Here is a 20,482-nt window from a genome sequence, read left to right as displayed (position 1 = left end):
AGAGACTCTCCAACCGGCAGGTCTCGTTCTCGGCAACCAAGATCCTTAACCAGGAGAAGGTTGCGAAGTGTGCTATGCAAGCCACTTCGTGGCTGGACATCTGGTTAGGGACCTTAGGTATCCTGATACGCTCTGAGGATTTCTCCAAAGAACGTACCAGGAAAGCTATGGAGACGTTCATACTCTCAGGCACTCGCACGATCGAGTTTCTGGCCCACCAAGTCTCGAACTTGTGGGCAAACACCATCCTGAAACGTCGGGATGTGGTAGCTGAGAGATTCCATCAGAAGGTCCCTAGCACCGAGATCAATAGGCTCAGACATTCTTCCTTAGAAGGATCCATCCTGTTTGAGCCTAAGGATGTGGAATAGGCCACTGAGAGGTGGAGGAAGTCTCACCAAGACTCCCTCCTTCATAGGGCTTTGACATCAAAGCCCTATAAGCCTCCAGCACCCCAGCGCTCTCCAAGAGGTCCTCGACGAGTCTTCAGGCTTCTTCGGTCGACTCTTTCTTGTAAAGAAGGCGTCTGGGGGCTGGAGACCAGTCATCGACCTCTCGGCTCTGAACAAGTTTGTCAAACAAACTCCGTTCAGCATGGAGACTGCAGACACGGTCAGACTTGCAGTGAGACCGCAAGACTTCATGTGTACACTGGATCTGAAGGACGCGTACTTCCAGATCCCAGTCCATCCGTCTTCAAGGAAGTACTTAAGATTCAGCCTAGACAACAAAAAGTAACAGTTCAAGGTGCTGTGCTTTGGTCTCTCCACAGCACCACAGGTTTTCACCAGTGTTCACCCTAATATCTTCATGGGAACACAGGATTGGCATCCGTCTCCTCCGTTATCTGGACGACTGGTTAATCCTAGCAGACTCGGTGTCATCCCATCTTCAACACCGGGACAAATTTCTGAGACTTTGCCAGGATCTGGGGATCTTGGTAAATCTCGAGAAGTCCTCACTGCTTCCCACTCAAAGACTGGTATATCTAGGCATGGTTATAGACACCAATCTCCACAAAGCCTTCCCATCAGACGACAGGATAGTAAGACTTAGAAAGGTCGCAAGTCCTTTTCTCAGACGAGAGGAACTTCCAGCCCAATCATGGTTACGTTTCCTCGGTCACCTTTCATCATTGGCTCGTCTAGTTCCAAACGGTCGCCTCAGGATGAAATCCCTCCAGTGGCGACTCAAGTCCCGGTGGAATCAAGGTTACAATTCCCCGGACGTCCTGATCCCTATAGGATCTGCAGAACTTACGGACCTCCAGTGGTGGGTGGCAGATAAGAACCTACGAAAAGGAGTGGATCTTCTCGTCCTTCCCCCAGATTTGATGCGGTTTTCGGACGCATCAAAGAAAGGGTGGGGGGCCCACGTGCTGCACCACACGACCTCAGGCCTGTGGTCAGTCAGAAAAGTATCTCCATATAAATCTCCTAGAGATGAAGGCCATCTTCCTGGCCCTTCAACAGTTCCAACAATACCTGGCGGGTTACTCTGTGGTGGTGATGAGCGACAACACCACAGTAGTGGCTTACATCAACAAACAAGGAGGTACTTTTTTGCAGCAGCTATCCCATCTAGCAGTAGAGATACTGAGATGGGCCGAAATCCACTCGATACCACTATCGGCATGCTTCACTCCAGGCAGGAGGAATGTGCTCGCCGACAATCTGAGCAGAGCGTCTCAGATAGTGAGTACCGAGTGGTCTTTGGATCATCTAGTAGCCAACAAAGTCCTGAATTTGTGGGGTTCTTCGACTGTGGATCTTTTCGCAATGGCCCTGAACTTCAGGCTCCCGCTGTACTGCTCCCCAGTCCCAGACCCCAAGGCTCTCTGAGAAGATGCTTTACAACAACGGTGGGACAACATCGACGTTTACGCCTTTCCCCCGTTCTGTCTGATGAGGAGGGTACTCAACAAGACCAGAACATCGGTCAATCTTTCAATGACCCTCATAACTCCGCTATAGCATCATGCGGAATGGTTTTCCAGACCTTCTGCAACTTCTAACGGAGCTACCAAGAGAGCTCCCTCCACGACACAATCTTCTCAAGCAACCATATGCCAACATCTTCCACAAAGCCGTAGATTCACTACGACTTCACGCCTGGAGACTATCCAGCATCTCCTCTCTGAGAGAGGATTTTTGCAGCAAGTTGCTGTCAGGATGTCTGGCCACCTGCAAAAGTCATCTGCAGCAGTCTACCAGGCAAAGTGGAAAGTCTTCTGTGATTGGTGTCGTGGAAGGGGTATCTCTCCACTCGATGCCACTATTCCAACAATAGCGGAGTTCCTCGTGTATTTGCGTGAAGAAATGTGCCTTTCAGTCTCGGCGGTGAAAGGCTATCGCTCAGCCTTAAATCTAGCCTTCAGGCTGAAAGGAATGGACATTTCTTCATCGCTAGAACTTTCTCTACTCATACGTAGTTATGAACTTACCTTCCCTCAGTCGGAAGTGAGACCTCCCCCATGGAACGTGGTTCGAGTTCTCAGCTCTCTTAAGAGACCTCCCTATGAACCATTACGCCAGGCATCAGATCGCCACCTAACCTGGAAGACGGTGTTCCTACTAGCTTTGGCTTCAGCCAAGCGAGTTAGCAAACTTCATGGTCTCTCGTATGATATCGCCCATTCAAGGGGATGGGGGGAGGTAACGTTCAGCTTCGTCCCTTAGTTTATTGCTAAGACTCAGAATCCTGGAGTAGCGGATCCTCGATTCGACTCCTTCTGGATTTCTAGTCTCCGCTCTGTAACAGATGACCCAGACCATCTCTTACTATGCCCAGTAAGGAGTTTGAGGCTATACCTCAAAAGAACAGCTGCAGTCCGTCCTCATGTACCAGCACAGGAAGGACTAAGAGGAGGATCACCAAGAACACCATCTCTGCATGGATTCGTAGGGTCATTGATCTGGCCTTGAATCCAGATCCTCCTCCGTCACGTCGCCCTAGAGCACATGATGTCAGGGGCATAGCTACGTCCCTGGCCTTCAAAAGAAATTTCTCTGTGAAGCAGGTTCTGCAAGCAGGGGTGTGGAAGCGTCAAACAACGTTCACAGCCCACTACCTGCAAGACGTGACCCACAGAAGGCTCGATACGTTCTCTATCGGCCCTGTGGTGGCTGCACAACAGCTGGTTTAAAACCTCAAGCTCCTTATTGGACAAGTAGCAGAAGGTTGAGGACATTGTTACCCGGTTTTAGTCTGCATGAATGAAAAGGTTTGACTAGCCCTTATTCTTTTCTTCATCATCCCCTCTCTTGGGGAAGGCAGCATCCTGGGTTCTCTGCATAGCTGACCTCAAACCACTGCAGGTAAACCATGCTCCCTTGTGTTCCTAGTATTAAGTTAATACTATTACGTCCCCATACCCTGACGAGGTGGTATTGGGAAAGTCCTAGTCTACAAGTTTCCATCTAAAGAACTTCAGAACAACTTTCTAGGACGAGTCACACTTCTTCATACCTTCACACACAGCTTGCGTAGGTCGCAGTCCTTGCGTAGCAAGGTTCTAGCGAGGTGCAGGGGCTCTTAATTTCTTGGGTGCTTATACACTCAAATAACGAGCCCCCGGGCAAAGCCAAAAAGCCAGAACTGGGTGGGATGTCCACCCTTCCTAATGGGCGAGTCATCCCTATTAAATAGCATGGTTTGTATTCCAGTTACGGAACAAATGACAAATTCGTAGATAATTTGTATATTTCCTAACTATACAAACCTTAGCTATTTAACCAAACTTGCCCGCCAGCCCTATCCCTCTTGAAGTCCTACCTCCAAGCAAAGTGAGTTCAAGCACAGGTGTGGGGGGGGGCGGTTAGCAAGCTACTCTCCCCTACCCCCCACTAACTAGCGGTGTGGGTAGTAAACCCTCGTTAAATTTTAATGGCTCGTCATTTCAGCTACGCCGAACGTAATACCCCTATTAAATAGCTAAGGTTTGTATAGTTAGGAAAAATACAAATTATCTATGAATTTGTCATATTAAAACAATGAAAAGAAGGGAAATTAATGAAAGGGATATGATTAAAGTTTGGTGGATCTAAAGATTTTTACTGAGAGAGAGAGAGAGAGAGAGAGAGAGAGAGAGAGAGAGAGAGAGAGAGAGAGAGAGAGAGAGAGAGAGAGAGAGAGAGAGAGAGAGAGAGTGTGTGTGTGTGTGTGTAAATTTTTACTAAATATAATGTATTCATGCAAAACAATATCTTGTTTTAATTATTGGTTATGTGGGTGTATTACTGTACTCGGTGTTGCTGTTATCTACACTTTTTTTTTGCATCTCCACAGGGTTTAGAATCAGTTTGCCACAGTTGATAAGTATTAACATTAATTTTCATATATTCATGTATTTGTTCTTACAAGTCTATGAAATGTAGAGCACTTTTCTAATCTACTGTTCAGTATGAAGATACTGTATTTTTGTAAGTTATGATTATTTGTAACTTATGATTAGATGGTATTTAGTGCAAAATAAATATATCTTTTTCACGCAAGGTTTCAAATAAAGACATATTTCTCAAGTACAATATTAACTTTTCAACTTTTAACTTTTAGGTAAATACTGAGCTGAAGAAATTATTAGTCGCATCCGTTGGAGAAGATGTTCAAGGTCGAGTACAGTGTCTCACAGAAGACAAGGCTCGAATGGCTACCATGATTCGCCGGTATTCAGAGAAAGTTGACAAAGACTACGAAGAGAAAGAAAGAATGGGAATTCAGTGTGATGTTTGGCGTTCCAAGTTCTTAGGAAGCAGGTATGTTCTTTGATGAAGTGTAAAATTCTATTGATAAAAGATTTTTGTCTTAAATTCCTCTCTCACTACCTTTCGATATTGCTTTCCTCCTACACTTATACAGGCCTTTCGTACTTTAGAATAGATGACATCAGTGCAAGCTGAAACTGTCTTTGATTATTTGAAGATAGTCAATGGAAGGTGGTGTGAGGGGGTACCCCCACTCCCATGCCACATAGTAGCCACTTTCGACTTTCGTTGTACTGTATGTTGTGCACATATACAGTTGCTCCACTCTTTCATTGCCTGACCTTTTTCTTACTTTGGTTTTTATATATGTTTATCTTTTCATGTGAGTGCTCCCATTTGTATCAGCAGAAATACACCAAAAGTAATACGTTTTTTTTCTTCTTTTATGAGCGCTCTTCCTTGTTATAGCAGAAGTGTACTGAAAGGTAAAATGTGCTAATTGTTTATTTGTGACTCCTCATAGGTTTTGTACCTTTTTTGAAGAGCAGTCCGCATGCAGTCCTCTTGCTCTTGAGTGGCATTCCTGCTCTTCCAATTAGGAAGATGATGAACTCTGCTCAAAGAATGATTCTGCTCACACCATGGTAGTATCCTTTCCCCATGAGGGTGTTACCTGTTTTAGACTGAATTTTGCCCTTACCTGTTTGCTTAATGATGAACATCATTTTGTGCAGGGTTCCGCCCCTGGTGCCATCAGTATACTCTTAAGTGGGGACCCCTATATAATGCAGTGTAATTTGGTGCCAGTATCAGTGAGTATTCCCATTGCTCCTTTTGTTGTAAAGGAGGAAGTTATTGTAGCTTCTTCTCCAAGGGAGTGCAGTCACTCGGTTGCCCAGACCAGGGCTCCTCTCTAGCAGCAAGAAAGACTGCTTACCAAGGGTAAATAATGGGAGTTCACTTTCTTCCTCCTCTACCATCCTCTTAACAGGAGAGTGCTGTAATGAAGTTGTTCAGTTTCAGCATGGAATTTTTTCCCGTGCTTAAGGGGAGCATCATCTCAGCAGCTGCAGATAACTATTCAACGTTCCTTAAGTACTTCTACCTTACTGACTGTTCCCCCTTTCTATCAATATTTTGATTGATTTGATTTGTCAGTTAAAGTAACCAAAGAGGTAACGTTGATTTTTTTTATAAGTTTGTTAACAAATATGTTTTTAATTTTTTATGAGTTTTATTTTATTTTCATTTCTCATATAGTGTTTTTTGTGAATTTCTTTTTATATTTCCCATATTTTATTGGGTTGTCATAAATTTTTAGTTTAAATATTACAAGAACCTGTAACGATTTTAAGACCGTAACACTGGGCCACCTGCTGACAGTGTCTAATCACCTGGGGGCTTTCAATTACATTCTCGAACTTAGGGTTATCACAGTCCTCTAGATTGTTATTTATAGGTCTAAAACAGTCTACGATTATTTTGCATTACAGACACTAGTTTCTTTATTTTTTTAATTGTCAGGCTAAGAATAAATTTATAATTAGAACTGGCTATGATTATATTGTTAAAACTTTTTAAGGTATCCTTTTAGTAAAGTAATTTCCAATCTCAGCCTTTATAGGGTATAGTTCAATATTTAATTTTGTGCTCAAGCATCTGGGATTAGAAGTCTTTTTTTCAGATATAGCAGATGCACTTATGCACGTCCGTTTTAAAAGACCTCCAGTAATTAGGTCTATTTTTCAATATTAAACTTACCCGATAATCATGTAGCTGTCAACTCTGTTGCCCGACAGAATTCTATGGAGGGATACGCCAGCTATCACAATACTAGAAGGGGGTGTTCTTACCAGCGCCACCTGTGGCCAGGTACTCAAGTACTTCTTGTTGACACCTCCTCAATTATTCCTCTGTCGTGCTTCTGACAAGACGTTCTGGGATACGCTTATGTTCTTGGAGTATTTTCACGACTTTGGTGAAGTATTTCTCTTTGATTTCGGCTGTCGCTTTACTGGAAACTTCTATTTTAGCTTAGTTAGCTTTTGGAATTAATTTGATTAATTTTGGTGACGAAGAGAGTATGAACTCTCGTTCACCTTTCAATGGCCGACCCTTCCCTTAGACGGAAGTGTTGGTGTCTAAGAGAGTATAGACTCTCTTTCTTAATTTTGCTTAACAAAAGTTATAGATTTATTTTATATCTCTCCGCCTCTTATAGGCCTCTTCGATTAACTTCCTTTTATTATAAACTTATTAAAATTAATTTTTATATTTGTTTATATTCGACCTTCCTAATAGTAGGCGGTCTTTTCTTGGTACCGAAGTTAATTATCGTGAGCCCGTCATTTCGGTTTTACGTGTTAACATATTATGCTATTTTAAGGTCTTTGAAAGAATTTCTTTGATAGTCTCGTACTTTTTCAAAGTTGAACTAACGTTTTGTTTGTCTCGGCAGTTGTTGACGTTCAGAACGTTTCAACTTGCACTCTATCGTTACGATAGAGAAAGAATGTTCACGGTTTCACATTGCAGTAAGAGTAACCGTGTCTAGCGTTTTGTTCATTCTTTCTTAACTTAATGGTTTTGATCCTAATAAAGGAACTTTTCTTTTTGGGAAATATTTCAGTTTTTTCCTTTAACAATAATATGTTTTAACGATATATATGATTGGGCTCTTCTCTCAGGTTCTAAGTCAAGAGAGAGAGAGAGAGAGAGATAGAGACGGAGGGAGAAAGAGGATAAACGTTTCCCTCAAGCCTGCCAGGCGTACGAGTAACGTCGTTTTCGTTTTGCTCTTATCCCTAGTCTCTTTAGGGGAAGAAACTAAACGTTTCTAGAGTGATCTAGTGTTTAGTCTCTTTCCAGCCACTGAATTTTCTTTCATTAGATTTTTCTGTTACATTGTAATTCTGTTTTCGCAATTACTAACTTTTGAGAAGGATAGAATTGCGTGTTTCAGGTACAAACCACTTAAAGTTTCGAGTTCAGTGAAATAAGTGCAAACAGAAATCAAAGTGATAAGTGATTAGCGCAAAGTATGTCAGTGTTATGCGTGAGGGTACTTTTGTGCGCGCCAGTCGTCCTCCCAGTCCGGGACCTCTTGCAAGCTCCCAAGCCCAGGGGAGAAGCAATGTCGAAGGGCATAAGGGTTCGGCAGGCCTTGATCGGCGCACAGAAGTATCCTCGGTGGTTGTGGGCGTGTCTTACCGAGACCGTCACTCCCACCCGCAGACGATTGAGCCCTTATTTTGCTCGTCTGCAGAAGAGATTTAGAGTAGAAAATAAAGGCAGAGTTACGCTGGTCTCAGGTCTCAAGACCTCTTAAACGTAAAGTCCAGACCTATGCCAGACGTACGAAGTAAAGTTCAACAACCCGGATGCAGTCATTGGGTTAGCTCTGACTCTCCTCAGTCATCAGTTTGTCGGGCTGAGAGTGCGCCTACACTCCCCCCCCCTATGCTCGCTCCGCCTGATCGCAGTACCACCTGCCAGGCGTACGATGTTGTGGACTCTACTACAGTCCATGCAAGCACAGCTTTCGGACCTGATGCGTGAGTGTCGTGCTGAGAGTGTTGCACCTCCTCCTCCTCCTGCACCGGTGGTGCACCAACCGCCTGCACCCGTTCAGCCTGTGCTGCACCCGCCTGCACCGGTGGTGCACCAACCGGCTGCACCCGTTCAGCCTGTGCTGCACCCGCCTGCACTCGCTGCACCCAGTCGCTCGCTGCACCCAGTCGCAGCACCATCTGCCAGGCGTACGATGTTGTGGACTCTACTACAGTCCATGCAAGCACAGCTTTCGGACCTGTTGTGTGAGTGTCGGGCTGAGAGTGTTGCACCTCCCCTGCACCCGTTCAGCCTGTGCTCAACCCGCCTGCACTCGCTGCACCCAGTCGCAGCACCATCTGCCAGGCGTACGATGTTGAACCTCTTTCTGTGTTCGCTGTTCCCAGTGTTGTTCAGCCTCAGCCTTCTTTAAGGCAACCTTCGGTTTGGGATCAGGAGGATTACCCCACTCTTCCTCCTCCTCCCCTGGCTGCTCCACCGGTGGTGCAACTCTCGGTGGAGGTACAACCTCTTCCACCTGTGAGTCAGTCTCCTCAGCTGCTGCACCGAGCTCAACCCGTGCACCCTGATCCTGCGCCTCAGACACCTCTGCTTGCGGGAACTTTACCTTGTTCTGCGCAACCTCGGTCTCTTCACGCTCCACTCTTACCACAGGAACAGGAACTTTCTGCACCTTCCACTGTTGTTGTTCCAGCTCGTTCTGACTCTGCTGTTCAGCATACCTTACCTCCATTTTCAAACCATGGCAAAAATATGAATCATGAGTTATGAATGTAAGGTAAACATTATGTTGATTTTTAAACCCCATGCAAGCATGCATAAAGCACTCTAGCACTGGTCATGGAATTTCTGAGAAATGTTAAACGCCATGCACACGCTCTGCTTTCCTTACAGCAGGCTCTGCTTACAGCAGGCTCTGCTTACTACATGCTCAGCATTCAGCATGCTCTGCATTCAGCATGCTCTGCATACAACATGCTCTGCATACAGCATGCTCTGCATTCAGCATGCTCTGCATACAACATGCTCTACTTACAGCATGCTCTGCATACAGCATACTCTGCATTCATCATGCTCTGCATACCTTACCGCATGCTTCTCAACATATCTTGGGTTGTTGCCAACTCACTAGACTGTCAAGCAGTTTCATAACGTTGCCTTCTAGTCTGCTGCTTTTGCACCAGTGAACCCTCACTCAGAGAACTTAGCTTTTCTAGGATAAGGTCCCTGTAGATGAGAAAGTTCTTTTCTCCCTCCTTCTGATATTCCCTTGAGGACTCTGTCATTTGGAGGGAGCCTTTAGCTGCATAACCTCTTATGGACTTTTATTTAAGCATAACATGCTTACAGGGAAGGTAATGGTTCCACTTCAGCCGCTAATCCCGTCTGTTACCACACCTGCTCCCATAGACCTTGAGCTGTGTTGCATGACATGCAGTCCAAGCTTAGTCCTTGTTAGAGGATTTTTGTTTACGGAGTCAATGTGTCACGGGGAAGACGTTCAACAACCAACAGAAGGGACTTGTTGTGACGCAGTGCGGCAACCTCAGCAACCCGTTAAGGAGTTGTCTGTACGACCCAGATAGTCTAGACAGATTCGGGTTGTCACTGTACTTCCTCGCTTGCCCATGATTGTCAGTTTACAGACTGTGCAGCAGTATCATGATCTTGTGTCCGGCTCCGTCAGACGACTGGCTTTTAAGAGCTCCCACAAGTCGTCGCTGTCTGGAGATTTTCAAATGGACTATGGATCTGACCAAGGAACTGGGCCTCCTGGTCAATTTTGAGGAGTCTCAGCTCGTTCCATCCCAGACCATTGTTTCCTTGGGTATGGATCTTCAGAGTCGAGCTTTTCGGACTTGTCCGTCGGCCCCAAGGATCTTCCAAGCCCTAGAATGCATCCAGAGCATGCTGAGAAGGAACCGATGCTTAGTCAGGCAGGGGATGAGTCTAACAGGGACACTTTCATCGCTGGCCCTGTTCATCGAGTTAGGGAGACTCCACCTCCGCCCCCTTCAGTATCATCTAGCTGCTCACTGGATAAAGGACATGACGCTAGAGACGGGCTCAGTTCCTGTTTCCGAAGAGATGAGGTCTACTCTAACGTGGTGGAAGAACAGCATTCTTCTCAAGGAAGGTCTACCTTTGGCTGTTCAGACCCCCGACCACCGTCTCTTCTCGGACGCATCGGACACGGGCTGGGGTGCGACACTGGACGGACAGGAATGCTCGGGAACATGGAATCAGGAGCAAAGGACACTTCACATCTATTGCAAGGAGTTGTTGGCAGTTCATCTGGCCTTGATAAACTTCAAGTCCTTCCAGCTTAACAAGGTGGTGGAGGTGAACTCCGACTACACCACAGCCTTGGCTTACATCTCCAAGCAGAGAGGGACTCATTCGAGGAAGTTGTTCAAGATCGCAAGGGACCTCCTCATTTGGTCAAAGATCGAAAGCTCACGCTGGTAACGAGGCTCATTCAGGGCGATATGAATGTCATGGCAGATCGCCTCAGCCGTAAGGGTCAGGTCTTCCCCACAGAGTGGACCCTTCACAAGAATGTTTGCAGCAGACTTTGGGCCCTGTGGGGTCTGCCAACCATAGTTCTATTCGCTACCTCGATGACCAAGAAGCTCCTCTTGTATTGTTCTCCGATTCCAGACCCAGCAGCAGTTCGCGTGGATGCCTTTCTGCTGGATTGGTCCCATCTCAACCTGTATGCATTCCCACCGTTCAAGATTGTCAACAGGGTACTTCAGAAGTTCGCCTCTCACAAAGGGACACGGTTGACGTTGGTTGCTCCCCTCTGACCCGCGAGAGAAGGGTTCACCGAGGTACTGCAATGGCTGGTCGACGTTCCCAGGACTCTTCCTACTAGAGTGGACCTTCTGCGTCAACCTCACGTAAAGAAGGTACACCCAAACCTCCACGCTCTTCGTCTGACTGCCTTCAGACTATCGAAAGTCTCTCAAGAACTAGAGGCTTTTCGAAGGAGGCAGCCAGAACGATTGCCAGAGCAAGGACGACATCCACTCTCAGAGTCTATCAGTCTTAATGGGAAGTCTTCCGAAGCTGGTGCAAGGCCAATGCAGTTTTCCTCAACCAGTACCACTGTAACCCAGATTGCTGACTTCCTGTTACATCTAAGGAACGTAAAATCCCTATCAGCTCCTACGATCAAGGGTTACAGAAGTATGTTGGCAGCGGTTTTCCGCCACAGAGGCTTGGATCTTTCCTCCAACAAAGATCTACAGGACCTCCTTAGGTCTTTTGAGACCTCAAAGGAACGTCGGTTGTCCACTCCAGGCTGGAATCTAGACGTGGTCCTAAGGTTCCTAATGTCATCAGGATTTGAACCGTTCCAATCAGCCTCTTTTAAGGACCTCACATTAGAAACTCTTTTCCTCGTGTGCTTAGCAACAGGTAAAAGAGTAAGTGAGATCCACGCCTTCAGCAGGAACATAGGTTTCACATCTGAAACGGCTACATGTTCCTTGCGGCTCGGTTTTTTTGGCTAAAACGAGCTTCCTTCCCGTCCTTGCCCTAAGTCGTTCGAGATCCCAAGCCTGTCCAACATGGTGGGGAACGAACTAGAGAGAGTACTTTGCCCTGTTAGAGCTCTTAAGTACTATTTAAGAAGGTCAAAACCATTACGAGGACAATCAGAAGCCTTATGGTGTGCTATCAAGAAGCCTTCTCTACCAATGTCTAAGAACTCAGTTTCTTACTACATCAGGCTTCTGATTAGAGAAGCAAATTCTCATCTGAAGGAAGAAGACCTTGCTTTGCTGAAGGTAAGGACACATGAAGTGAGAGCTGTGGCTACTTCAATGGCCTTCAAACAGAACCGTTCTCTGCAGAGTGTTATGGATGCAACCTATTGGAGAAGCAAGTCAGTGTTCGCATCATTCTATCTCAAAGATGTCCAGTCTCTTTACGAGTACTGCTACACCCTGGGTCCATTCGTAGCAACGAATGCAGTAGTAGGCGAGGGCTCAGCCACTACATTCCCATAATTCCATAACTTTTTAACCTTTCTCTTGAATACTTTTTATGGGTTGTTCGGTCGGCTAAGAAGCCTTCCACATCCTTGTTGATTTGGCGGGTGGTCAATTCTTTCTTGAGAAGCGCCGAGGTTAAAGGTTGTGATGAGGTCCTTTAGTATGGGTTGCAGCCCTGTATACTTTAGCACCTTTGGGTTGATTCAGCCTCCAAGAGGAACGCTGCGCTCAGTAAGGAAGACGAACTTAAAAAAGAGACAGAGTAACGGTTCAATTCGACTTCCTTACCAGGTACTTATTATTTCATTGTTATTTGAGATAACTGTTATATGAAATATGGGATACTTAGCTATCCTTTAATCTTGTACACTGGTTTTCACCCACCCCCCTGGGTGTGAATCAGCTACATGATTATCGGGTAAGTTTAATATTGAAAAATGTTATTTTCATTAGTAAAATAAATTTTTGAATATACTTACCCGATAATCATGATTTAATTGACCCTCCCTTCCTCCCCATAGAGAACCAGTGGGACCGAGGAATAATTGAGGAGGTGTCAACAAGAAGTACTTGAGTACCTGGCCACAGGTGGCGCTGGTAAGAACACCCCCTTCTAGTATTGTGATAGCTGGCGTATCCCTCCATAGAATTCTGTCGGGCAACAGAGTTGACAGCTACATGATTATCGGGTAAGTATATTCAAAAATTTATTTTACTAATGAAAATAACATTTTTCTGAATTGGGATGTTGTTTTACATATTTAGAAGGTTAAATATTCAAGTCTTCAAAAAATGTTTCACTTAGATATTTAAAAGGTAAACATATATGGAACAGCAAGCACTATTTTTTAAGGGGGGTTCTGGGTGCAGATGATTTGTCTTTTTTGCCCTCATTCACAGCCTTGACAAATTACGCACGCATAGGTAAGCTGCGAACAAAGGAAAGAGTATCAAAGACGAACAGTACTACGAAGGGAGAGGATATGTAGCAGCTCCTCACCTATCCTCCTCCTTAGATTCCTAGACTGGGTTAAGTCTGTTTGGGGTGCAGATATCTATGGTTATCTACGGATAATTCGCTGATTATACACGATATCTTAGGATAATTGTTCCGGGGGTTAGAACCCTGTGATACCTGACGGTAATTCTCTTGTAATATCACTCGCAGAAATATTATACAGTTGGAAGCTGCCGAAGGGAACTTCCATCAGGACGACATGGCTATCTCACCCAAAAATAGATTTTTCCTATGACAAAATCCGTTTTAAGAATAAGTCTCTTGCGATTTTTTCACTTTTCATCATTAGAAATAGTTGTATTGTATATATTTCATCTGAAAATAGTTGCTTTTTTCCAGTAAGAGACATTCAATATAATTTTAACAAACTATGAACATTACAAATAGTGTCCCTAATTTGCTATGTGGGATTAGATTTCCATTTCTTCGTCTCCCCAAAAATGTAGTGTCATCTCTAGTTAAAGGTTTGGTCATAGAAACATAAAAATTTGATCCAGATCTTATAAGAACCTTGAAGAAGGTTCTAGATATTATGAGTAAGTGTAAATCTCGTGATTTTTGTAGAAATATATCTTTGAAAAGAATTTTAGAGGCAGTCCAATAACGTAACAGTTTGGTGTATGTTGGACATTACCTTGAAAGATTCTGATATTTTTAGTGAGATTATTTGGCTCTAGGTCCCATAGTGGCTGCTGGTTTTGTGGTCTTTTAATTTTTGATTCAGTTACATTATAGTTTTTTTTTTTTATGTTTTCAATTACAGTATCGTTAAAGAAACAGCCTGGAGTCCCGTATTTCAAACTGCATTTTGAGATAGAATATTTATGATATACATTTCAATTTTCTTGTCGATCTATCTCTTTCCTTACTGGTGTCCCTCCTCCATTATTGTGTGGGAGTCAGCAATATGAACATCTGGGGAGGTTCATAGAAATAGAGGAATTTTGATTATAAAATTTCTATACTCGCCTTGTAGTGGATAGCGGGCTGCCACTGTCAAAACTTGCGGGCGGTCTATGGGGATGCCGACCTCATTCCGCTACCATACAACTATACACAGTGGCCACTGACGAATTCATCAGGGAGAAGAAATACAAATGATATGGGCTCTGGGCACCACCTCTTTTGAATTATAGGAAAAGGGAATCCAACGACAAGATAGGGGTTCAAGCAACTGTGATAACTCCGGTAACGCTTTCTGACTATGGCTGGACTTACCACAAAGACTGCCTACTGTCAGAATGCTGACCAAACTCCAGCCTCACTACACAAAAATACTGCGGAGAATTTCTTTTGGCATTATTATATAGCTCGAAGTTTAGGCAAGATTAGATTTATTTATCAATTCTTAGATGACCGCGGAGGTAGCAGCAGTAGGGGATTCAGCATTATGAAGCTTCATCTGTGGTGGATAATGTGGGAGGGTGGGCTGTGACACCCTAGCAGTACCAGCTGAACTCGGTTGAGTCCCTTGTTAGGCTGGGAGGAACGTAGAGAGTAGAGGTCCCCTTTTTTGTTTTGTTTCTTTGTTGATGTCGGCTACCCCCCAAAATTGGGGGAAGGGCCTTGGTATAGGTATGTATGTATGTATCAATACTGTACTGGCAAACATAATGATGGGCTAAGGAACCGGGCACCTTGTGTATAGGGTGCACCATTATCAAAATACTTATATAGAACAACATTTATTTTAAAATGAGAAAAGATGAAAAGAAAAAATATCAGATAATTTAAAAAAATAATTGCCTAAAAATAAGTAACACAAATTATACTCTTCTGACCTTTGCTAAGGTTTTCACAGCTTATATATCGGGGTTATGTTCTTTTGTGTATGGGCTTCGATAGATCTGCAGCCCTCTCTACTTATATTCTCTGTACACCCCGTAATTACATCTACATATTTATATTCTCTGTACACATCTGCAATTACATCTACCGGTACATATTTTAGTACTTTTCCGTACTTACATGTTTTAGTTCTGTCTCTGTTATTCACCGAATTCACACAACTCCCACTGTTCTCAGGTAAACAAACTAAATACTCTTTTTTTTTTTTTTTTACGTTAACCACCACACTGGAACACTTAGGAGTCTCCAGATGGCTTGTTGTCCCTAGTAGTTGGTTTTTCTAGTGGAGGGGGGAGCTACACGGAGACCACTAACAAGTACAATATCGCATCTTTGGTTTCCTTTACCACCTAATCTTACTTGTAACCCGTTCCCTGGTGGATGCAGGGTGCCGTTACTTTGTAAAACCAAGTGAGGTGTCATGAATGGTGAAGAGCACTAATAGGTTGACTGAGCAAACAAAACTATAGTTAACCCTTTTACCCCCAAAGGGCGTACTGGTATGTTTCACAAAAGCCATCCATTTACCCCCATGGACGAACCGGTACGTCCTCGCAAAAAATGCTATAAAAAATTTTTTTTCATATTTTTAATAATTTTTTGAGAATTTTTAGAATTTTCCAAGAGAATGAGACCAACCTGACCTCTCAATGACAAAAATTAAGGCTGTTAGAGCAATTTAAAAAAATATACTGCAAAATGTGCTGGGAAAAAAATAACCCCGTGGGGGTTAAGGGTTGGAAATTTCCAAATAGCCTGGGGGTTAAAAGGGTTAAGAAAATAAATTAAAATATGACATTTTCGATCATTTGTATTTTTCCTAACTATACAAACCTGAAGGTCGTCACACAGGAGCAGCGTTAAGGCGGCAGCCGAAACAACACTCCTATAGCCAATTCTTTTTTAGCAAGGCAGATTTACATCGACTCGCAGGGGTGCCTCTTTAGCTCGGAAAAGTTTCCTGATCGCTGATTGGTTGGATTAGATAATTCTAACCAATCAAATAGCAGGAAACTGTTCTGATCTAAAAGGGCACCGCTGCGAGTCAGCAAATGCGCTTCATTAAAAGAAATTGAGTTGATGTAAAAAGATAAGGCTTGCATCTAGTGTCGGATAACGTACTTTTCCTAATATTCCTTTTTGTTCTGAGATTATTCCACAACCCGATGTTGATATACATGCCCACCCTCCTCCACGAAAACTTGTGACGTCAAGGAATAGAAAATACTTTCGATTTCAAAACTGAATAACATGAAACTGCTGGAACTCCTTACCATTAATCGCTTGGTTGTTTCATTACATTACTATGTACATATATCTTTTGAAAAATAAGAAAAATGAGTAAACTTATAAGAAATTTGGGGAGTAAAAATGAATGAAACAAGCCTTGGAGAAGAAGCTATGTGAACATCAGGTGGATATAGAAATAAAAAAACTTGTTACAAGAAATCTGTTTTCTGAAATATAAAGGAATTTATATAAATAGATTCAGTTTGAATTTTGTAGTACTGTTTAGTTTTGCATTTCTTTTTTATATATATAAAAAATGGGTATCAAGTATTAATACTTACAGTTGAATGCTTAATTAAGTTCTATAGCGGAGGTCAGCTCCACAAATTTTATCAGCAATGATGTTCATATTTATTATAATAAGAAACCTCATACAAATCATGTTATTCTTTATAAATTGTGTGCTGTTTTGAAATATGTTATGAGACTGACTTTTTAATATTTTATAAAAAACCTATGTTGTTGATTAATTTTCTTTTGACACGTTCCTTCCCAAATTGAATTCCAGAATCCCAGGAACATTCTATGCTTGTGGAATTTTTTCATGTTAAGAGTTGTAAAAGTTTCTTGAAATGATCGATTCAGTCATGAGTATAAAGTACCTAATTTATTTTTCTGATTGGTTTTGACTATTGGTCTACTATTACAAATTTTCTATTAATTGTCTAATTTCTTAAGGATAATCTTTTTATATTCTGGAAGTTAGAGTTATATGAAGAAAATATATTCAGAAAGTTGAAGATCTTAATTTTAACCCTTTTACCCCCAATGGACGTACTGGTACGTTTCACGAAACTCATCCCTTTACCCCCATGGACGTATTGGTACGTCCTTGCAAAAAACTGCTATTTACATTTTTTTTTTTTGCACATTTTTTATTACTTTATGAGAAACTTCAGGCATTTTCCAAGAGAATGAGACCAACCTGACCTCTCTATGACAAAAATTAAGGCTGTTAGAGCAATTTAAAAAAAATATACTGCAAAATGTGCTGGGAAAAAAAAACCCTGGGGGTTAAGGGTTGAAAATTTCCAAATAGCCTGGGGGTTAAAGGGTTAATTGTCTAATTTCTTAAGGATAATCTTTTTATATTCTGAAAGAGTTATATGAAGAAAATATATTCAGAAAGTTGAAGATCTTAATTTTAAGGACCTGGTTTCCTCACTCTATTTCATTAAGAATTTACCCTTGAAAACGGTCCTGGCCGCTGAGCATGGACTGGATCAGGGGCGTAACTTCTCTATATTTAGTAAGCATTATTAGAGAAGTTTTGAGATTTCTTTAAGAGAAGTTTAAAAGCATCATTTCAGAGAAGTTGTTGTTTACTTATAAAGCATTCATTGTGAAGTATTCAGTGATGTGACTCATAGGTGAGATTCATTGAAATAGAATTTTAATGATATTTATGTTAACCCTTTTACCCCCAAAAGACGTACTGGTACGTTTCACAAAAGCCATCCCTTTACCCCCATGGACGTACCGGTACGTCCTAGCCAAAAAATACTATAAAAATTTTTTTTTTTCATATTTTTGATAATTTTTTTTTTTAAATTGAGGCATTTTCCAAAAGAATGAGACCAACCTGACCTCTCTATGACAAAAATTAAGGCTTTTAGAACAATTTAAAAAAAATATACTGCAAAATGTGCTGGGAAAAAAATAACCCCCTGGGGGTTAAGGGTTGGAAATTTCCAAATAGCCTGGGGGTAAAAGAATTAATACTTACCCGAGTCACATATATCCCCTTCTCCTTTCTTGCAATGATATGGTATGTTGGAAATTATTAGAATTCGTGAACAACATCGATGTATTGATGATTTTGAAATTCATAGTGGTAGCCTGGGACAGTTCCTGTTCTCCAATATGAGTACGAAGCCATTCTTGTTGATTACCAAGTTGTGGAATGATCTTCCTAATCTGGTGGTTGAATCAGTAGAACTTCAAAAGTTCAAAGTTGGAGCAAATGCTTTTTTGTTGACCAGGCGGACATGAGTCTTTTTATAGTTTATTTATGACATAATTGTTTTTGATGTTGTTAATAGTTTATATATGACATGTCTGTTTTGACGTTGTTACTTATTTTAGAATGATTTATTGTTAATTTGTTCTCTTCATTTATTTATTTCCTTATTTCCTTTCCTCACTGGGCTATTTTTCCCTGTTGGAGCCCCTGGGCTTATAGCATCTTTCTTTTCCAACTAGGGTTGTAGCTTGGATAGTAATAATAATAATAATAATAATCCGTAGAAGGGAGGGATATAAGTGTTGGGAGAAAACAGGTTTGACTTTTTATTTTAAGATCCAGAAACTTGTGCCTCATAGGTATAAACAGTAAGTGTGGAAAAATAAAATGCAATAAATTTATTTTCTCCAACAGTATGCTTGTTGACGAGCTTGCTAGCTGGAAGGCAGTTCTGGCACAACGTCTGGAAGAAGCTCAGGAGGCAGTGAAAATGCTGATGGATGAACATGATTTAGCCAGACAGCATATACTTAATGCATATAAGTATGTGGAAGAATATTCTGTTCTTTGCCTTTTATACCTGTGGTAAATAGCTCTCATTTAGCATTTTTTAATTGTAGAAAAAGTACATATAGGATTACAACTAAATTTTACCTATTCTCTCCCTAGGGATGTCTAGAAAATTTGTTAGTTTTGATTTATTTTATATTGCATGATGATTTTTGCCCATGTAATTAATCCATATAATGTACAAACCTTGTGATTTACACATTGTTACTATTCAATACAACTAGTTGGGAAAGAAATTAATTATTCACAGAAAAAATGACATCATATACCAAGGCACTTCCCCCAATTTTTGGGGGTAGCCGACATCAAACAAATGAAACAAAAAAGGGGACCTCTCCTCTTTACATTCCTCCCAGCCTGACATTACTCTTAAATATTCAGTTGTAAAAATTACTATGCTCAGTGTTATCCTGAATTAAATGGGAGTAACATGAAACCATACAATGCTAAATTTACTTTAAGAGAACTTATGCCAAATTAAGATTGTTCCAACACGGTTACTTACCTAGAACTACCTTCTTAGGAGTTACTGGTAACTCTACCTAACCAACCAGTTTTTTGTATAGTTTACCCTCTTTCCGTTTTCTAAGGGGTCAACCTCAGGCGGTGTGATATGTGCCCTGAGGCGACCCGGGGTCGGGAAGCGTGCTAGCTCAGGTCGTCGACTCGTCAGTAAGTTTCTGGTCGCGACGTGATCATCATCTCGCCGCACTCTCTGTTTATTATATGACATTAAAGCTGAGTAACCAATTTTTACTTTGGCTCAGTGGAGTCCGGACATTGCCGTTCTCCTCCTCATTTGACTTGCTATTGTTGACTTAATTGCTTTTTAAGCTTTTTAATTTTCAGCGTGTTGGTAATTTCTTCTTGACCGCCCTCATGCGGACTTGTCCAGGATCTGAGGGCCGCTCCTGCGGACTTTCATTTCCTCTATTGAGATGGAGCTGCATTTGTTGTGTTCATTCTGCCGAGGGCGGCATTTTGATCAGGACAACACCTGCCCTGAATGTCAGGAGTGGTGTGTCTCTCAGTGGAAGAGGTTTGGGCGCTGACACAAGAAGAAATCCAAGAGAGATTCTTCGCCTTCGGGGTCTTCCTCGAAGTCAAGAAAACCTTGGACTTCTTTGACCCTCTGATCTCTTCCTGAAGCTCCTGCTCGATCGATCTCCCCCAGGGAACAATTGAGTAGAAGCGTAAACTGGTTAATACCAGGTCAACCTTGATGTTTGAGGGACAGGACTGCTTCCCCTAAAGAAGCAATGCTGCCCCTCCCATTGAGCAGAACTTTCTCTTTCTCTGATATATTAAATGTTTGGCCGTCGTTGGGTATGATTGGTCCCCCGTCGAAGGAGGCGTTGCTGGAACTCCTTCAACTTGGTGTGGAGAGGAAGTGTACACCGGCTTCCTCGGAGGTAGAGCCCTTGACATTGTCGAGTGTGGTACAGAGTGACCCCAGAGTGTCTTCTACCTTGACCACCGAAAGGTTCGGCCCCTCACTTTCGTCTGCTGCCGCCATTAT

The 20,482-nt window shown here is 42.5% G+C and overlaps 1 protein-coding gene across 1 annotated transcript in view; it reads left to right on the top strand.

Annotated features, from left to right (window-relative positions):
* Positions 1 to 20,482, top strand: part of LOC137636321 (golgin-45) — a 124,351-nt gene that overhangs the window by 55,121 nt on the left and 48,748 nt on the right. The window contains exons 5-6 of the mRNA XM_068368729.1: positions 4,555 to 4,754; positions 18,808 to 18,936. Coding sequence (XP_068224830.1) covers positions 4,555 to 4,754; positions 18,808 to 18,936 — 329 coding nt within the window. The remainder of the gene's footprint in view (positions 1 to 4,554; positions 4,755 to 18,807; positions 18,937 to 20,482) is intronic.

This window comes from Palaemon carinicauda, unplaced genomic scaffold, assembly GCF_036898095.1.
Source record: "Palaemon carinicauda isolate YSFRI2023 unplaced genomic scaffold, ASM3689809v2 scaffold270, whole genome shotgun sequence".
In the NCBI taxonomy this organism is placed as follows: Eukaryota; Metazoa; Arthropoda; class Malacostraca; order Decapoda; family Palaemonidae; genus Palaemon; species Palaemon carinicauda.
This window is presented reverse-complemented; position numbering and strand designations above follow the sequence as displayed.